This window comes from Nanorana parkeri, unplaced genomic scaffold, assembly GCF_000935625.1.
Source record: "Nanorana parkeri isolate BGI_ZX_2015 unplaced genomic scaffold, ASM93562v1 scaffold141, whole genome shotgun sequence".
Classification (NCBI taxonomy): Eukaryota; Metazoa; Chordata; class Amphibia; order Anura; family Dicroglossidae; genus Nanorana; species Nanorana parkeri.
The window spans coordinates 871,271-892,742 of NW_017306409.1; the positions used below are offsets into that span (position 1 = coordinate 871,271).

General features: G+C 42.2%; 1 protein-coding gene across 2 annotated transcripts in view; it reads left to right on the forward strand.

Annotated features, from left to right (window-relative positions):
* HLF (HLF, PAR bZIP transcription factor) overlaps positions 1-21,472 on the forward strand; it is a 39,967-nt gene extending 18,495 nt beyond the window's left edge. Inside the window, exons 3-4 of one of the 2 annotated variants that reach the window (XM_018554081.1) lie at positions 17,619-17,839; positions 20,828-21,472. In XM_018554081.1, the coding sequence (XP_018409583.1) occupies positions 17,619-17,839; positions 20,828-21,046 (440 nt within the window). In that variant the 3' untranslated portion in view covers positions 21,047-21,472. The remainder of the gene's footprint in view (positions 1-17,618; positions 17,840-20,827) is intronic. The other variant, XM_018554082.1, reaches the window with a different exon arrangement.

Genomic DNA, 21,472 nt, shown 5'->3' on the forward strand with positions numbered 1-21,472 from the left:
AGCAAAGAACAGTACTCTAAGCTCACTTTCACTTCTAGTGTTGAATCACACAAAGCCTGTACAGTAGACATAAACGTACAGTACATTGTGTACACTTATCACAGTTGTAACAACTCATTGTTTCCTCATTAAGTAATCCAAAGTGTTTTATTTTTAACTCAGCCATGTGATTGAAAACCAAACAAATAGCTTAGTGAAATATGGCAAGTTATTAGAATCAAGGATGCAGGATAACTTATTAGGGAGTTCAAAATAACCACAAAATCTTACAAGTTTCAAGAATAATCTCATGCTAACGAAGCGTCTTGACCGATGGATTAGTCAATTACGTCCCTCTGTTAAAAACCCCAATGAACACCACGGACTGCGCGACGTGGATTTAAATGGCCACAGCAACACTTTATTAAACATACCAAAATTAAACAGTTACCAAACATAATAACCCAAATAACATACAAATAAAATCTGAATGACTGTTGGATCCGAGAAGGGGTCTTTGGGTGCCCATCAGCCAAAATAAGGCCTCTACTAAAAACCGCTCCCATGTCCCTAGCTGCACCCCCACCAGCTTGAGGACAAATGCTGCTTCCCAAGTTCCAAAGGGCCAGGCCCCCGACAACTACTGACACCAACAGGGGGAGGGAGCACTATACCAACTGATGGCCCCCCACTTTGTAGCCGACTCACATTTCTGTAATCCCAAAGACCCCTTACCCCGCCAAGCTGCCGTGACATAAACAACCATTCCAACTGCTACCAACTGCAAAAAATTAGGGGAGGACGGGCAGGACAACCTGCTTCCTCCGTCGATTTTCCAGAAAGAATGCCCATCAGCCCTTGCGGTCTCATCCCATTCGGCTCCTCCCCGACACCTGACTCCAACCTCCAAACAGGCCATTTTTATTTTAACCCCTTCTCCAGGGACTATTCTTTCCCCCAGTCATGCAGCCTTTCCACTCATTCTCTCTGGGTCTGTCTTTGGCTTTAATTTAATTAGTTGTTTGTGTGCATTTCGGTAAGTCATTTGTTGACATGCCAATGCATTAAGGCGGTCCATTCACTTTGAATGGATCCTTAACATTTACCTGAACTTGTTTTGAGCTTATTACTCTAAAGTTATTTCTAGGGATCACTGTTATCTTCTAATTTACGGTATAGAACCATCTGCTGTCTATTCTCTACTTCCTTGTCAACTCTGGATTGAGGTCAGCCCCCAATCCTGAAGCATAAAAGGGAATTACCTCACTTTTTGTCTATTGATATCAGCAAGGTTACATAAAGGGCCAACCGAATGATTAAAAATGACTGTCTTTAACCAAAATATATGTTAAACCATAGATATGCCCTAATCCAAATTATGAACACACGTTTTATAGTCTTACAATATTAAAGATCAAAAAAGTATGTTGTCTAGATTTTGTGTCAGACCTTTGCTTGATCTACTTTTGGTGTGAGATCACCCGAAAATTTCACCAGTTGGTTTGGTGACCAGTGGGACAGTAGAAGTATAAGGGTTTCCCAGCAACCGATGGATACTACTCAGGTGACCTCCTTATCAAGAAGTCCCAATTGGACAATGTCAGCATTTTGGAGGACACTCTGTTGGCAGGCACATAGACGAGGCAGCTGTGGTGGTCAACAATAGAGACCCTGAACCATTTTTATATATCTGTAATTTTTGCAAGCCGTGCTCACAGATTTAGCTTTTTTCAAGTTAGGCTAAGTGTTGTTTGTTCCTATTATAGCATTCTGCAGAATTAAAATAGACATGATCCCGCACGTTATTAGTAATTGCAATTACTAAGTTCAAGAACAACGCCGAGGAAAGCTTGGGACTTCCTGTACAGTGTGTACAGTTTTGTGTTTACTTCGGAGGTATGCCAACCCTCCCGTGCTTGCAAAGACTTTGTTCTACAGCTGGATGTACTAGTAGGAGATAGCTTGCAATACGACGGGACACAGTGTGCCCAAGGAAGGAGGAGAAAACCTGGAAATCCCTTCTCACGTGGATTGACTTGTGCCAAGCAGAAAGCTACTATCCGCTCACTTCCACTTCTATCAATGAATCACGCGCATTCTTTGTACAGTAGTCATAAGAGTACAGTACATGGCGTACAGTCAACACAGTTGTAAAATATAATTGTTTTCCTATTAAGTAATCCAACGTGTGTGTCTTTTTAAAATATGGAACAACTTAGCCATGTGATGTAAGCTAAACAATAAGCATGGCGAAATGTTGAAAGTTACAAGAGTGGAGGATGCAGGATGACGTTTTTGGAAATTCAAAACAACCACAAAATATTAACGGCTTCAAAAACAATCTGATGATAACAGTGTTTTTTAGGGTTAATGCGCTTTTTAGACGTGCATGGACATGCATTGCATTAAGGCAGCATTCAATTTGAATGAACTCTTGACAAGAGCCTGAAATTGATTTGAGCTCATTACTCTACAGTTCTAGGGATCACTGCTATGCTTCTAGTTTAAGGCATAGAACCATCTGCTGTCTTTCGTAAGGCCAGCTCGCGGTATACTGAGACGCGACAGCCGGAACAGATCCTGACAATTCTGTCTGGATCCACCCAGCTGCGTGAGTGACACCTGGCTCTGCCTATCTAGAGGCAGAGCCAGCTGTACCGCCCCCTCCCCCGTCCGTTCCGCCAGATAGCGCTGGAGGATCGGACAGGGGAGGGGGAATGCCTGCAGGGAGCCGTGAGTGACAGTCACGGCTCTCTGCACGGATAGATCGAGAAGTGAGCGAACGCCGGTATGTTTTCGCTCCCTTCCCGATCTACTGAGCCGACCGGGGACAGTTTCATTGTCACAGGTCGGCTCAGATTATGAGGCTGAGTGAAAATTACTCACCTCATAATGCTCCTTTAAGGGTTAATTTACATCTATGCTCATGATGCATTTTTTGGGGTGTGTTGCATTAAGACAGTCCATTCACTTTGGATGCACCCTTGACAAATACCCTAACTTCTTTTGAGCAATACTGCTTAATGGACGTACACTCACATACATGTGTTGCAGTATGCTGAAGGGTAGGTGCGTTGTTTCATTCTTTATACTTATTTGCACATGTACGATGTATATACTACATGTATGTAGCTGTCATACTGCCACACATGTGCCTAGTCCATGTATTCCTATTTGTTTTATTGATCAAATACGTAATAGACAGTCCCTCACACTACCAAAGAATAATCATTTGATAACATTTATAGCCCCCAGAGCACATTGATCATATGAGCACCACATGTTACAGCTGAGTCAAAAGACAAAAAAATGAATGCTTCATCTGAATACGTTTCCTTCTGATATCCAGTTGAAGCCATAAATGTTCATTTTGGGATCATCAAAAGTTCAGATCAGCAAAATCTTTTTAAAGGGAACCTACTAAAGTCCTGGGATGAAACTGACAGCCAGGCAACCATCATGCTCAACAATGGCAGCCACAATAGTTCTCTCAGTACAGATTTCAATGGGAAATGTTACAGTTTGACTGTGACGAGAAAGAGGAAAGGAACTTCTCTGCTGGAACTGAATGCCCACTCACATGCAAGAAGTGTATACATTTTATGTCAAAAAGTGTTGTGAACGTCTCCGTATTTGTTGCAGGTATTTAGATAGCACCATCAATTTACGCAGCACTACATGCTACTCAGTGACATCAAGCCCTGCCCCCCAGGAGATCATAATCTAAGGTTCCTATGTCACATACTAGGGTCAGTTTAGACAAGATCCAGTTAACCTACAACTACCAGCATGTCTGTGGAGCGTGGAAGGAAACCAGAATACCAGGAAGAAACCCACGCAAGCACAGGGAGAACATGCAAACTCCATTCAGAAGGTGTTCTGGCTGATCCAAGACCTTTGACTTGGCAGAAGTGCTAACCACTGTGCCACGGTGCTACATACAGTATGTTGACAATATAAATATTTTATGTAAGTAATACAAAAAATGATATTTAAAAATACAAAGTTTACAAAGTTGTAAAAAATAATTGAAATTGAGCAAAAACTGTTATTGCGTCCTTTTAAGACACTTCCTATTGCGCTGAAGAACTTTAAAAAAAATCTCCATTAGATGTGTTGAAAGGAAGGAGGGAGGTCTATCTTGGCTGGGAGCACAATGGTGGCTCGGTTAGGACTGAGTGCTGCGGAACATCTGAATGAATCCCATACACTAGACAGTCTCAGGCTTTCTACGCGCATCTCTCCTTAAATGGTCCCAAAGCAGCAAAAGTTCTCTTCGCTGCCAAGCTAAAATTCTCATCTGAACCTTTCTGTAACAAATTCTGGGTTTTGGCTGCACAAAGCAGATACCAGCTGCGTAAACGCCAGACATACAAAAACAAGCTTTGCTGGAAAGATGCATAAGTCTCACATGCTTTATATCATGGAGATGACATACCAGGAGCCTGAAAGTTTATCTAAAATCATTTTTTATGTTGGGTAGAGTAGGTAATAGTTAAAGCTGAACAAAAACTTTCATTCAAATACATCCTTTAATGGCTGCAAAATTTATAAATCCACTTTGTGTGCAGCAACTGCCTTTGCAAACTCAGATATCACCTTGTATAAGTAGCAGTGACATTATCGCTTTGCTGCACATAGCCTGTGTGGAGAGCAGAGCTATGGGAGGGACCTGGCAGACCCCACCCACTATAGGCTGCCTGCAGATAACTACAGGAGGGGCGGAGACAGGACCAGTCACCCTGCACAAGGAGAGAGAGCAACAGTGAGAGCAACACTGTATCACAGGAAGCACCTGCATAAAGACAAAGTACAGGAGTTGTTTTATGCAGGATTACTGCACATACAGTATGTGGAGGGAACATACAAAGGACACTAAGATTCAACTAACATTACACATGCTGCTTGTATATAGACAATGTTTGTATTAACTGGAGTTCAGCTTTACGACAGCTTTCAAGTTAATTTTTGCTCTCTGTGTCCCATTGAAGATATTTTTATTTGACTTCCTGTCTCTGAGATACAACAGGAATCTCTCTAAGAGAGATTCCAGACAAATGTAGGTTTTCCTTCTATTCCTGATTTCCAAGCACTTCTATCTTGGTGATAATGATCACTAGGACAAACAGAGGGCAAATCTCCCCAGATGGGAAAATACAGACAGCAGTAAAACCTTGACAGGGGTTCTGACCCTTCTCTTGTCTACCCAAAACTCCCCATAAAACGGCTTTACATCCACTTTAATGCAGATATGGATGTAGTTGGCCAGCATGGTGATCCACATTGTGGAGTTACTATGGAGAGCAAGAAAGTTCAATTGGTGACTTCTAACTTTGCCCATCAAAACATTGGATCTGTGCAGCCGTGGTGCACTGCTCTGTCCTCCTGTGCTCCTGATTAGGACTTGAGCCTCTTGTTACATGATTCTCTCCTTACTGCTGCAGCAGGGTGGTGCTGGAACCAGGGAATTCAATGCCCTGCATTTTCACAAGCTCAGACTCCGAGCCATCCAGAAAAGTTACCAGCAGCCATAAGGATTTATCTAGCAGACAAGCTGAGCAAGCTAAATTAAAATGGCAGCCAATCAGCAGAAAGGCTTTGGCTATCGATGAGTCAAAATTTTCAGGTTTGCCTGGTTCACACAATTGCGGTGCAGTAATGCGTCAGCCGTTGGTGCCATACTGAATGGCACCCCAGTGCACTTTGCCAACAGACATGAGTTGCAGTGCACCTCATCGGATGGAAATGCACTACCAGGGCAGTCCCCATAATGAGGCACCTCCCCGACCTGGCTGACAGCTCGGCCAGCCTCTCCCCCCTGCCCCGGCTGACAGCTGGGGCCACATTAACCCACCGCTCCTCCCTTCTCCTATCCTCCCCAGGTGGCAAATAAGGTAGGGACTGCCCTATGCACTAACGTCTGTTGCACTATAGTGTGTTGCATAACAAAAATTAACGCTTGCACCTTTTTGGTGTGTTAGCCAACCCATGTGAACGTGCGGCATAACACGCCATAATGCATGTGCGCTAATGCAGAGCAACAATACGAACTCAGCCCTAAATAAAGACACTTGGTCAGTGTGTTGTTTTTTTTTTGTGATGTACAGCAGTGACAGTACTATTCATGCTCTGCACTGAAAACAGATTCACTTCAGATATAACTGCATCACCCTATGACAGCTTTTTGTGGAAGTTGTTTTTAGCTTGGCGAATGTGCAGGAACCCATACAGATGGCATTGATCAGCCCGGTACAAAATATTTTTCTACATGAAGACGTTCCATGATTTTTCCCGCAATCACATTCTCAGCAGCCAAACCCTAAACAGCCTGAAGTGTTTTTTTCTTTTCTTTTTACTTTTAGGCCACTATAGCTGAAAGGCCTTAGCCGGCTTACCAAAAGTACCGTTTGATATTTTTCAAGATCATTTCCTTCAACTTCGAAATTGCTGATGCATTTGACACAACTATTCTCAAAATAGCTTCCTGGTTTCTGCTGGGAAAATAAAACCTGCATTCAATTAAGCGCAATGTTATGTGCTCCTTTCACCTCCTAGAAGCAAATCCTCTGTCATATACTATAGATATATTTCTATACTTTTCAATGTTGACATTTTAAGCTGAGCTGTGTGCCTGCTCCAACGTTGCCCTCTTAACACTTCCACATGTGACTTTGACGTTCTTTCATTGTGTGCTCTTTTGGGAAGGTTTTGCAAGTGATTTGCAGAAAGCTTTTGGGGAATTCCCACTAGGGTCTTGCAATTCAAGGAGAGGTGTGGGGTCTTATAGGCCTCCAGAAAAGCAAAGAATTTTTGAAGATTTTGCCTAGAGCCTCGTCGTTGGAAGACTGGTCTTGCATGATGTCATTGCCGGTTTAGCCATATATGATATTAACTTGTTACACTATATGCTTCCATCATTTTAGTTTGTGTATTGAATTGGCTGTCTGTCCTATATCTTTGAGGGGACCAACAGTAAAATAATCAGTTTGACACCAATGGGGTGTCATAATAGTTTGCCACCCTCTCTCCTGGTTCACGTGTAACAAATACACTGCCATGGTCTTCAGCCAGGAAATCTGTATAAAATCAATTAAACATTTTATACAGTGTACTTCCATGGTACTCTAGAGTGCATGGTAGGCTTTCTGCGAGCAATGTATGTATTTGTTGACTGCTCCTGCAGATTAAAAACCTAATTTTATTCATATGCAAAATGTTTTTGTGGCAACATCCACAGACATCCTTGAATGTCTATGGACAGAATGTTAAAATGTGGCATCAAGAATCTCATTTTTTTAGAAGCATATGTGTATTGTGCTTTACTCTTTTTCTCATGGGCTGTTATAGGGAAGTATGGGAAAGCTTGATTCATAGAATATATAATTTAAAATGTATCATTTATGAGGTTGATTTTTTTTGTTGGAAGAATCAAAAAGTTTTAGCTTGAGAGCACACAAAAATACACTGATTAATTTTTGCTAGCACGTTCTCTTGACCATAGGAATTGTCAGGTAGCTTTTACATCTCAATAATAAACTATGGTATATGTTCAGTTTGATGTCTACATTGTTATGCATTGAACGGGTTTCTTGTTGCATAACATTTATTAACACGGAGGCTGGGAAAAGTCCATATGTGAGCAGAGGTCTTGATTATGCCATGGAATTCAAGGTTGCACCAATCATGTAGTATTTATTTTGAACTATACACTTATCTCTTGTTTACCCAGAGTGATTATGAAACAATTATCCTTGTAATAAAATCAACGTCAGAGTGCCTGGGACCTTCACGGCATCAGCAATCCAGGTGGGCATTACTTGTTTATTGCATAGGGGTACAACAAGGGGTACGTTCTGAGAAACAACCCCTGGATGGAACTAGCTCTTATCAGCTACCAGAGCCTACAATCATAGAAACTAGACTAAAATTTGGAAAACCATAAGGTCACCCCCAGATCCTACTACTGTTGTTTAGGCTGTGACAAGTTAATGTACCCATAAATATAGAATTGAAGTCTGATTTTGAGTCTTGTTTGTGTAATGGGATCCTTGCAACCCGAGAAATTGATCTGTGGAACTGTATTTTTTTTTCCATAATGGAAAAGATCTTTTTGAAGTTATTTCTTCATGCTAAAATTAACATTCGCACAGCCTTGATTTTTTCTGTAAATGTCTCACCTTGGACCTTTAATATGATAGGCGGCTTTAACCAACAATAGAGAGGCTTCAGAAGTTGGGGCGATTGGCATGTTACTTCAGATCGCTATGTCTTTTAATCTACTAATCAGTTTGACTCATGTTTATATGAAAGGTAAGCTCCAGTCATGCCTTTTATTCATCATATGCTCAGTCTGAATTGCCTGGATGTATGATTATTTTAAGGTACCTTATTACATTAGGGAAAAGGTTCTTACAAGACTTCTGGCCTTCTACTCTCTGCTCGATCTGTGGTGGTTCCATAACCTGTTGCGGTGGTTTGGCTTTGACAGGCTCAGAGGCAACCCGGGACCTCCTACAGCACAGCAGACAAAGTCCAGGCTGCCTTGTCCATGGACATGTGAATGCCTGTGTAAGCAAAAGAAGAAACATGGGTCTGAAAATATAAGTAACATGCATAAAAAAAAGTGTTCATTCACTCTGAGTTTATCTTCAGGACGTCCAGCCCTGTTGGCAAGCAAGTAGTTAAGGAGCCTTTGCAAAGTTGATCAGCAAACTAATTTTACAAAAGAAGCTGAACATTTGTCTAGGAAATTTCCTACTTCCACAGTCGCCATGGAAACTGGAGAGTTTTGACTAGTGGCATAATAGCTGGTTTAGCTGTGAACTATTATAAGGTTCTGCATGACAATAATCTGAAGTATATAGCATCCAAAACAAAAAAGAAGAGAATGCGGTGTGATGCCGTGTCAGGACCAATCTTTTCAACTTTTTTGAACTTGATGGCAGGTGAAGCTGAGTTGGTATTCTCTGCTGTTCTGTAGCTGAGTGTGATGTACTAATGTAAATGGGTAAGACGTATTATATATATATCTATATATATAATTAAACAGAGATATATATAATTGCAATTAATTTTTATTTTGGTGAGAGTTCGGTCGCACAGGATGCATCGTCATGCCTCTTCCAGACTGTTGCATTGTGCCACATTTTTGTTGCACAGATTTGCTTTTTTATATACAAGTCAGCTGAACTTTGTCTTTCAGAAATGCAGTGTGCATGGCCACATGCAAGAATAATTAAACCTTTTTTTTTTTTTGCATATATATATTGCTGGCAAGCAGTAGATATATGCAACAGTATAAAAAAAAAAGAGTTACCAAATAGGTAAAAACGTACCCGTGTCTCTGCCTCTCGCTCCCGTCCGAAGATCTGAAGATTCTCCAGCGGCTGTGAAGGATCATGGGGCGGGCACATGCCCAGTAGAGATCTTCACCAGGAGAAGAGGAGGGACACAGGGTAAGTCAATGCACGCAGCCCGGCAGCGTGCACGCGCACAGATTCCGTGGGACAGGAAGACACCAGCAGTCAATGCTGGATCAGAGACCGGCACAAGTGCTGGAGGGACTCCTGAAAACTACTGGAAAGAAGAAGATGATCGGATTAAGAGGCATCAATTAAGGTAAGTCCTTACACCAGCATTGAGGGGGGAATGTGACTTTAATGTCACTTTAACACATCATCCATTTTTGCTTTTTGTCATTATTTGAAGATAAGCGGAGCAATTATTTAAAGGTTAGACATAATCATTACAACAACATTAACACTTTATGTGGTTAAAACTGAACTCTAATTTCTGTCCAGCATAGTTAAAAAATAAAGCAGCTTTTGCTGCAATATATTTAATTAAATCTGTCTCATTCTGCTGCAGTAATTTCAATCTGTCACTGGATGGGGCTGTTCTTCCAGGTTTAATGATGGCCAGCATCATTTAACTACAGTACTTTCTCTAAGCCCAGACTGCCATAAATGTGCTCCCTGGGGGCGGGTCATAACATGCTGCTGCACAGTACATGTAACTACAGAAGCGCCCTGCAGTGCATACCACCCACGGCCTCTGTTAGACAGCAAGAGGAAGTACCCATGCCATCACCTGACCAACCAAAAGACTTCTGGGTTCAAGATATGTCTTTTTTTGGTGCAAGGGGGAGAGTTGTCATGTGCAAGATGTTTTTGTGGCATTTTGCACATTAGAATACTAATGGCAAATATTTTTATTAAACAACAAAACAAATAATACCTTGCATAGCGTAGTCAGAAGGAAACAGGTTGAAGGGTACTGGCAGCATCACCCAGAGTGTAAATATGTTTTTTTTAATACAAAGAATTCAAGTGCATTGTTGGGGACAAAGGAAACAAATTCCCAACTATGTAAATAAAGGTTCACATACCCTTTAAGTTCAGTTGCAGCATATCACTGTATAGTATTAGCGTTTTGTTGATAGTTCTATTTGATGTCGTCAAGCTAATTTTATCAGATTTCCGAGACAATTGCATTATTTTCTTAAATTACATTTGGAGAAGTGATGCCTGCATGCCCCTAGCACAACAAGGAGAGGTAATTGAAAAGTTTAATAAAGTCATATTTAGCTCATCGGATCGGACACAATGCTGCGATTGAGCTTCAGTCATCTGCGCCTGTTTGTGTCTCATTAGGTACCTCCTCTCCGTCTTGTAAAAGACTGTTTCATAACAAGCTGTTTTTCAGAAGACTTAGCCCAAATTTTACAGCTTAGCGGATCAGACTTCCTGAACAGCGCATTGCTGGCAGTTTATTGAAATAAATGGAGCGTACACTGACCTACATTACAGCACATTTATTAACTCTGTACAGCTAGCGTGGATAAGTGGCATGCTACCTTAGCTGCCCTCCCGCTGTCAGCACTTTTAGTGTTCCAGTGCCGTACAGCTCTGGGAATTTCTGAACAGGCCTGTTCTGGCCTGGTCCATGATCGTCCTTTGGTTTGTAGAAAAGAAGTGCCACCATGGAGGAGCATAAGAACTTTCATTGGCTATTTCCAGCAGTGGTGGCTCTAGAGTATTTTGGAAGGGTGATGTTTAAAGAAGTTCCTTATTAAGCGTATGTTTTCTATGCAACTGAAGCTTCTAACACAAGTATTACCATCTCCTTTAAAGCGTCAGCTCAGCCAAAACTGATATTTCTCTGCTTGGTGGATGCTGGAGAGTTAAACCACTTGACATTCTTTTGTATCTCTCGGGGACACTATTGATGAGATCACTAAGTCAGCCTTTCTCAACCAGGGTGCCAAGGCACCCTGCTGTGCATTTGGCTTCCTCAGGGGTGCCTCAAAATGTTTGTGGTAGTGGCTCTGTGATGTGAAGGGGGCTCCTGAAGTAAAGGGGGAACCCTGATATGAAAGGGGGGACTCTGATTTGAAACGGGGGCTTCTGATTTAAAGTGGGCACCTGATGTGAAAGAGGGGGCTTCTAATGTGAAGGGTAACTCTGATGGATAGAAGGAGATCTTGTTGCACTCCTTAACGGATATCCCAATAGCAGGGGAGGGTGCTCGTAATGACTGTGGATGGCGCAGTTGTACATATGAACAGTTTCAAAGAATGTCACCAGCACACCGAAATATCCTCGTAGGATCACCAAAAGTTCATTTTATTGAACAATTGTCAAATGAAAAACAAGCACTTTCTGGGCCACACAGGGTCCCTTCATCAGGCTTAACTTCGTCGTAAACTTTTCTTTTTCCATTCGATAGTTGTTCAATAAAATTAAACGTGATCTTTCTAGGATATTTCGTTGTGCTGGTAACTCTGATGGGTCCCCTTTAAAATCTTTGACATTTTAGACTGGGGTGCTTCAAAATTTTGCATACTTTTAAAGGGTGCCGTGACGCAAAAAAAGGTTGAGAAGCGCGCTCTAAGTTCCAGGTTTGCACAACTGTCGTTACTGTTATGATGGGCTCCCATTCTTCTTGCTGGATTTTGTATTTATTTTATATTGTGGAGAATGTAACAGGAGGTGCGGGAACACACAATGGTGGTTGAGGATGCCCAAAACTCCCAGGTGGACATGAGTGTAGAATTATGGTGAAGATCTCACTGTTGGTGGATTCAAGACAAGATGTACCTCAGTTTAAAGGAAAGCCAGAATCTCCTGAAGTGTGCTCGAGAATATGTTGAAGCTCATTTGAACTCTCAAAGTCTTATAATTGTTTTTCTGTAGAAAGCAGCCACATCCTAAGTTGAAAACCCTGTCCCCTGATAGCATGCTGACCTTGCTGTCTGTGTGGAAGCTGTGGTCTCTCTTTGTACAGAAGGCATCCCAACTCTCCCGGATGTTCCGGGAGTCTCCCGCTATTAGATAGCGGCTCCCGACCGCCCGGGAGAAAAACGTTTTCTCCCAGAAAGGTTTACTGTGCTCTGTCTAGCTGATTAAACCACTCCCTTGCAAATTGAAATAGCCAATAACAATCCAGCTATTCATTCCTATGCTGTTTTTTTTTAAATTCTGACAGCAGCAGCTGTCAGGCTACTAAAAAAAAAAAAGCCCAGCAGATAGCACAGAAATAGAAAGAAATGGCGGGGGGGGGGGGGGGGGGCAGAGGGCACTTCCCTGAAATGAGAAGGGCACTTCCCTGAAATCCCTGAAATTAAAAGGGCACCTCCCTGAAATTACTTTTTTCAGGTTGGGATTCCTGGTACAGGTACATTACTTTTTTCGGCCAGATATGAAACGAAAATATTGCAGCCACCCTCCACGTGCCTTTAAGCACCTGAGTATGATGAGCGCTCAGGTGGCAGCTGAGATGGGTTTAAAGTAAAATATTTTTTTTTTTTTTATTGAAGTGCGTAAAGTAATTCAACCTTGTGATAAAGGCGATAAAGGCTATTTCTGGCTTCCCACAAATATGATGCACTCGCATACATCGCCACAGCCACATAAGCCAGAGCGGATTGGGTTATCCTGGGAGGATCTGATTATTCCGCGCACACTTTGTTGACAGTTCTGGATCAGGAGAGCTGCAACTGTTATCAGTAAAAGCATATACTGCAGAATGGGGCACGTGCCCATGGGGCCGGAACAGATAGAATGGCATTGACGTATACATAGGATCCGAGTGAGTCGAGGCACAGATGTAAACAATGTTTTTATCTCCCGCAAGAGATGGAAGTCATATTCGGATATATGTCAGAGAGGGAAAGTAAAGCCACATTAAAACTAATCCCCCCCTCCTGCGCATTACTAACATCTTACTGTCCTTTCCACTTTCCCCATCTTCTCTAGATGTATCTAATCTTCTTGAACCTCTTGAGATTGAAAACATATACGTGCTATGTATTGCAGGTCGCATGCTTTCATGCTATCAGTTACTAACAAAGTCCCTACCCCTTGAGCTGGACTTACACACGACAATTTTCAGTAAATTTTAACCACTTTTCAGCCATTGGTAATCACCAGAAACTAAAGAGTCTACCACTTATGAGTTTGCTTGACCAGTGGAGTGCGGCAGATTATGAAGTTGCCACTGGGCAATAATTGATGGCTTCAATACAGTTACAAATGAGAAAATTAGAAAAAAACTGTTGAAAGTGATTAGATTATCCCGCCACATATAATTGGGGCAACTTTGATCCCATCTCCTTGTCGATAACTAAAACTGCTTTGTGATTTCGAAAAAAAAAAAAAGGAACCAAATGTTTGATTGCTCTATCGATTTTCCAAGTATATGGCCAGTTAAGGGTTTACGGATTTTCTGGTGCTTCTGAATAATCAACTCAGATAGAACAGCGTGGCTTCATTATTTGTGAGAGTTCAGTCACAGCAACCCTCCATTGGCTACAATGTTATCCCTGACGCACTAGCAATAAATTAACATTGATGGTCATGATGGACTACATCATGATGGCAGATGGCAGATGACAAAGCATAGTACCTAGTGCAAAAGATGAAAGGTTTCCACTCATATATTTTGTGTAATTTATATTATGGAGAATGTAACAGAAGGAGCCGGAATGCACAAAGGTGGACAGGAACACCCAAAACTCCCACGTGGACAGAACGAGTGTTAAATTATTGTGGGGAGCCAAGAACTGACAGTCCAGCAAGTTCCATTTATAATACCAATAGTACAGTTTCTTTACATAGTCCCCAGCTGTCCCTAATATGCAAGAGCACTTCCTCTTTTCCAACCAAATCCCCGAGTCCCTCTTTGGTGACTTTGGTGGGTTCAACCAATAATTTTTGCTTATAATTTGCTTATTATTTCTTTAATAAGGTGTTTAGAGGAGTGTCTTTTTCTTCTCTCAGAAACTTAGGAGGTATGGTATTAAGTGGCTTAGGTGATGCATTCGTTCTTGTGCTTAGTTCCTCCAATTTTCCCTGCGCTTTTCTTTCTATTTTAATCAGGGAGAGTGAGATTCCACAGAGCAATGCGCCCCACTGATCAATCACAGCGCAGCTAAGGTTTGCATGGAAGTGTCTTGATGGACGAGGCTTACGGGAGCAGACTCTTGATAAGCTTGGTCTAATCTGCCTTGTCTGTGCCACCTGTCTGCTTGCTGCTGTCCACCGCCGAGCGCAAGCGAAGGCTTAATTTTAAAAAGGATTATGATGTAAAATTAGGATCGTGGACTGGTTTTAACAGATCGACCCCGAGTGACTGTACCAGTAAATTAGAATGGAAAAATCGTGTTTGTGCCATAGGTGAACCTTTGTAGAGGGCTTTTGCTGATCAAGAACTGGAGACTGATAGGACGCTAAATTATTCTTCCGGTTTTCAAGTTGTCAGTTGTTGACCAGATGAAGTCTGTTTTAGGGTTTAGGATGAGGTGTTTTTTACATGAGATAACACAGTTTGGTTTTGAATATTTTTGTCTACCCAGCCAAAATAGATATTTCAATTTATGGATAGACTTTGGAGGTTTCATTGGTTGCCACCTTCACATATGTCTACCAGAGTTCCCAGGTCCCCTCACCTGCTGGGGATAATATAAGGGATGTTTTACGTGCCCTGTTGGTATTTTGTTTAATGTTGCATTGCAAGGATTACTGAAAGAGGACTTCTTGCTGAAAGTCTTCTTGCTGACACAAGAGGAGCCAAACTCCATGGCTATGGGTGGGATTGGACAGAGCCAGAATCTTCATCTACGACTTCTTGAGTCTGCAAAAATTACAAGAAGCCAATGGGGGGATCAAAGGCACTGGCCTCTGTTAAAATTGTTAAAGTGTATGCATAGCCTAACAACAACGTCTCTTATTTGCTCCTTTACGGTCTGTTATATCTGTTCAATAAATGCAAAAATACCTGTTGATCCTGCTAAAAATCCCCTAACTTCATGTACACTCTGCCCCTGCTGCCCTGAATTTTAAGCAGCGTTAGCAGACCTTCGGAGTCCTTTCCATTAGTCTGTGTTAGTACTACAGGATTCCTTACCCATGTCATGGAGATGAGGACAGAGAGGTGTTCTGCAGTGCTAACACACTTCCTGTCCTAGGGTGACAACCCTGTTCCTCCATAAATACATATAAGCAGATTAAACTCTAGCTGTAATTTTCACTTGTCTAGAGCCAACTGAGAGTAAGAAAGGGCTGTGCCATGCTTGAGGCAAGAAGAGTTGGTGGCACTGGACAGATTTCGTCTATGCCACGCTCTTGCCTAAGGTGGAGAAAAAAGAAACATGGTAGTGTGCGTTCACACAGTAGGGATAGTCTTGGCCCACTGAAACCTACAGCAGTCTACAAATCACAGACAAACCGGCACTTCTGGAAAATATTTGAATTGCTGGACGTGCAATGTGGGCCTGTTGAGATACACACAACAGGCAGGCACCCTGTTATGTTTTTGGGTGGTATCCTAAGTATCAGTTGTTGGTCGGTGGCTGGAATTTTTCAACTTAAAGCACAGTGACGCAGAAAAACGTTAAGTTGGAATTAAATAAGACGTCTTCCGCTTTTCTCTGAAGAGATCATGCGATTGCATCAAAGCTATTTTTGTTACTGGCAAATTTCAGAGTCATGCCAATCAAGCACTTGGACGACTAATCAGGCTGCTTTCTCTACCCTTTTGGGTTGATTGCTGCCTCCACAATAAAGGGATTTTAATCAGGATTTTCAGCTGTTTAATGCGTCTGGGTGGGAAAATAATTGACTTATGCCCTCTGCTGAGAGACGGCAGTATAGCCGCTCGGCAGGAGGCGCACTGAATGTCATAAAGATAATACTTTCAATATGGCAAAATGATGCTGCCTTTTATTGTTATAATGGTGATGATACTTGAATTCACACTGGCAAATTTGTGCCAGTGATCGGGCTCACAGGTTGGGTTATCCACTGAGGATCACCAGCATTAAAGTATATTGAAAGACATAACTTTTTAAAATTTATTTTGGACATATCAGGGCAGGGTTAAAACCAGTGCCACTGTTTTTGGCATCTCATTAGGGAGGTTTCCCTTTACTTCATTTCCTGTAGACTCAAGGACTCAAGAGGAAGCGAAAGGATATCTTTCCAATGGGAGGGAATTCTTCTCTTAGACAGTTGTAATGGGAACAGTTGTTTCAATTGGAAGATTTCTCCTCATCTGCCTCTTCTGGTGGCAACTCAGTATTTTGGATTTCCTATCACTTTCATTCCTGACAGGCGGACCTGATCGGAAAGCCTGCAAAGGCCTGAAAGCCTGAAAAATATCTGAGGAAGATTCGCTCCCTGATTGTGAGACATTGGTGATCGGGACAATTACTGTCCCAATCACCAAATGAGAAATTGGTGATCGGGCAGTTACTGGGACACTGAATATTTGAGACAGGATCAACAGGTATTTTTTTGCATTCGCAGAGAATGTACTTAGCCTAAAAAAATTAAAACAAATGCAGCCACCACATCTAAGGACAGGTGAGCTGCAATATACGCTGTATTATATTTTTGTTCTTAGGTTTAGATAGGTAAAAACCTTTTGAAGGGAACCCTTTACAAACATATAGACCTCTGTATTTATCAGAATAGATACAGGCTTTTATTAGCTATGTGCTGGCTAACAAAGCTGGTTAATATTTTTTTTGCTTGTACAGTTATTTGATCCTCCTGTGTACTAGTTATAAATGAATTAAATATATCGGACAACCTTGAATATTCTACATACTGTAGTTAGGGAACTGTATGAATGACCCAGCATGTCAGCAGTTTAAAGTACATGCTAGTGAGGACACTGTATGCAAGGAGTTTGCATTTTTTTCCTGTGATTGCGTGGGTTTCCTCCGTGTACTCCGGTTTCCTCACACACTCCAAAGACATGCCTGAGGGTAATTGACCCCTGTCTAAATTGGCCCTGTATGTATGTGAGATAGGGACCTTGGATTGTAAGCTCCTTGAGGGCAGGGACTGATGTGAGAGTGCACTATGTAAAGCACTGCATAAATTGACGGCGCTATATAAATACCTGTCCTAAATAAATGAATAAAAAATAAATCTAAAGCCAGTTTAGTTTGGGATAGAGTAGGAAATAGAAAAATTCCTTAACACAGACAACTAATGAATGGGGTTTCAACACATCACCTTCTATTCAACCCTTAAAAAAAAAGGTTTGACTTTAAACACAGTTGAAGTCAACAGTTAATGAATTGTATTTTCTATCACTTACACACAGTGAAATTGTTGCGCTCTTTCTTTCAGGTCAAATTCTGCCCGCACACCGGAACACGCCAAGCCCAATTGACCCAGAATCCATCCAGGTAGCCGTGGGCTATGAACCAGACCCAGCAGATCTCGCCATTTCCACCATTCCAGGGCAGGAGATGTTTGACCCACGTAAGCGCAAATTTTCAGAGGAGGAGCTCAAGCCACAGCCAATGATCAAGAAGGCTCGTAAAGTCTTCATTTCTGAAGATCTGAAGGTAATTTGGAAACGGTGTGAAGGATATAATAGAGGGTATAAATTTCAGTTTAGGATTGCAGTGACCTCTTCTGGGGTAAACTTTGGTTATAGTAAGTCCAGGCTGTACTTATCTTTCTGTTAGAGTAGTATCAATATTCTAATATATCTGGGGGTAACGGAGATAATTTACACTATATAGCCAAATGTTTGTGGCCATCTGGCTTGCAGGTTTGAGGTTGTAGGGTTAAGGTGAGGGCTCCATGCAGGCCATTCACGTTCCTCCACACCAAATTCATCAAACCTCAGCTGAACATTTGAGTTTATTGCTATAGAATGTAAAAGGTGAGGAGGAGAGTGTGTCAGGCAGACGATGTGGCCTCATATCTCAGGGGGAAGAATAATAACTGGAGTGGGTTTTCTTCTGCTTACAGCTTTGCAAAGTAGAAATGACAATTCCAGAATGCTTGTCTCTGAATATTAGAGACCAAGGTTCAGCCCAGCAGAACCCACCTGTAACTGGAATATGATGGCTGACCATTTCATGAAATTATCTTTAAAGAAGAACTATGGGGTCAGTGTTTTTCCCCAGCCGCAGCCGGAGCGGATCCCGACTTAGATGACGGGATCCGCCCAGCTGCGTGAGTGACAGCTGGCTCTGCCTATCTAGAGGCAGAGCCAGCTGTACCCGCCCCCTCGTCCGTTCCGCCAGTCAGCGCTGGGAGATCGGAGCGGGGAGAGGGGAATCCATCCCCTCCCCCTGTCACGGCAGAGAGCCGTGACAGGATCAAGAGGTGAGCGAACCCGGTATGTGTTCGTTCACCTCCCGATCTACTGAGCCGACCTGTGACAGTCTCATTGTCACAGGTCGGCTAGAACTATGAGGTGAGTGAAAAGCACTCACCTCATAGTTCTCCTTTAAAGTGCATTGCATGTGCCTGTTTGCGGACGAATCACCTGCTTGTCATGTGACACCCTACGATTACTTGTCTGTCTGCATGTGCCATTAGTGTAGCATGGATTCATGTGAGCTTATTGCGAAGAGAACAAAAATAAAAAGCAATTTCATTATTGTTTTGTAACACGACTCGTTCGAGGCAGTGAATTTCCCCAAGCCAACAAAGCAAGGCATCTCCATTTCTTCTTAATCCCATCAGCTGCATCGGTCACTTACCAGCAAACATAATCCCCGAGGCTCACTCTTCTGTTACAGCCAGCTGATTGGCTGTTTGATTCTGTGGAGGGGGTAAGGGGATTAGGCCTATCAGTCGCCTTTGGAGGGCACGTGACCCCCTGCTATCCAACCTTGGCCAGAATACGGCAGGATTAAAAGATTTGCTTTTTTTGCAATTTGTTAAAATAAGCATGGAGGGGACTCAGGTGCCTGCAGAATTAATTGGGTCAAGTCTGATTTTCAGGCAGGTGAACTAGATGGAAGACAAAGGACTGCAGATGTGTTCTTCAAGTAGTCGTAGGCGGTGATCTCCGGTTTCATAACAGAATGTCCACTAGGAGGGATTTTCAGAGCGTGGGAGTTGACATGCTAGTTGATTTGCTGCTAAAGGACCACTAAACCGTGAATAAAAAAGTTACATTATGCAGAAGAACTACTAATACCTTTCTCTACATATGTAAAAGTACCTACAAAAAAAATGAAATACATGACTTTTATACAACAAGCTGCACAAATCAATCTTGCATGAAATGCCTGCAGCGCTGTCTACGAAATATACCATAATAATCAGCAAGTTCTAACATTATTACATGTTGTTTATAGAGTCAAAGGATTGTCATTTCGGTCCTCTGACTAATTTAGAGGGTAACTGGAGTCGTGATGGTTTAAAAAGAGAGCTAAAGCCAAACCTTTTTTAGGCTTTAGCACCTGTCTGGGTCAGAGGAGTACATTTGCTAATGTTTTCCTGACAAGGGAGAGCCGCTCTGCAGCTGGAAACAATATTGCTAGGATCTACCCTGCTGCCTGATTGACAGCTGCCTCTGCCTATGTAGAGCCAGAGCCAGCTGTGCCCACCCCCTCCCTTGTCTGTCTCTCCAAGGAGCACTGGAGGAACAGAGAGGGCAGCGGGAAATCCCTGCGGGGAGCGGTGACTGTCAGTCACTACTCTCTGCACGGAGAAAACAAAACGTGAGTTGAGCGATCAGCAGTTCTTGATCGCTGTAAACTGAGAACAGATAGGTCACTATTATACTTTGAGAAAAAACAGCAAAGTTGGCCTTAACCAAGTTAACAGCAACTAATGCATCATGTACTTAGTCGCATTCAGATCTGTCTTTTTCTTCTCTGACCAGTAGGGGGTGCACTGACTTTCTTTATGAAAATAGGGATTGCATGGGTGTCACAGGGACAAGTGGGAACAATCTTCCAAGTATAGTTACAGACACTCACCATAGACACCTTGCAGGGGCAAAAAAAAAAAAAGAATCACAGCGTATAGGTACAGTAATAAGAAAAAACACATTTAATTAAGAGGAAAAAAATTACTTCATTCTTTGTGAATCACAAAATAAGTTCACCTTTAAAACTGAAATCTGGATAAGCAAATGTTGCATTCTTAGTTGAATCTTGGTGTCCTTTGTGTATGTCTTCCGGATCTGTGCAGAATGAAAGGGCTGCACTGTGCAGGAGCTTCCTGTAAAAAAGACCGGTCTCTGCTGCTCTCTCTCGTTGTGCAGAGTGACTGGTCTTGTATCTGCCCCCTTGTAGTTTGCTGCAGGCAGCCTGTAGTAGGTAGACCTGCTTGGTCCCGACCAAGGCTCTGCTTTTTGCACACGCTATGTACAGCACAGTGATGATGCCATTAATTATTTTACAAGGTAAAATCCAGGTTGACAAAGGCATTCCATGCACAAAATTGAATTTATATTCATTGTAACTATTGAGGAATATATCTGAATGGAAGTATTTATTCGTGTAGTCCAGATTTGAATGTACTAGTAATGCATCTTTTCTCAAAGTCTAACATCTGTCTCTTTGTGTCTTTGAACCAATGAGCAGGATGAAAAATACTGGGCAAGGCGCAGAAAGAACAACATGGCCGCCAAGAGGTCAAGAGATGCACGGAGGCTAAAAGAGAACCAGATCGCCATCCGAGCCTCGTTCCTTGAGAAGGAGAATTCCGCCTTACGGCTGGAGGTGGCCGACCTCAGGAAAGAGATGGGAAAATGCAAGAACATTTTGGCAAAGTACGAAGCCCGACACGGGCCCGTCTGAAAGCCTTGATGGCCACGCAGACGCATGGACACCTTCATCTTGGCCGCGTAGCACTAAAACACATACCAACCTAATTCTGTCATCAGCACTTTACTGGAAGAAGAAACTGACTTGCAATTTCTCTTTTTTTTACCATTACTATTTCATTATTATTTTTTTTTTCTCATTTGTGTTTTCGCCTCAGCACTTTCCATACTATGAAGCGCTTTATGAAAGGGTATCAATTACCTTGACTGTGTATAATTATAAAAAGAAAATCTGCTGTAGCAAACTGCTTGTTTTTCCAATACCCTCAACATTTTGCTCTGGAGTGAAACTGGGGACACTTATGCAAAGTAGAGCAAGAAGAACTTATGGAACAATATTGACCTTGGCTGACTTTGCATGTCATGGGGTCTAAGTTGTATAAACTGTTCATCATGCATT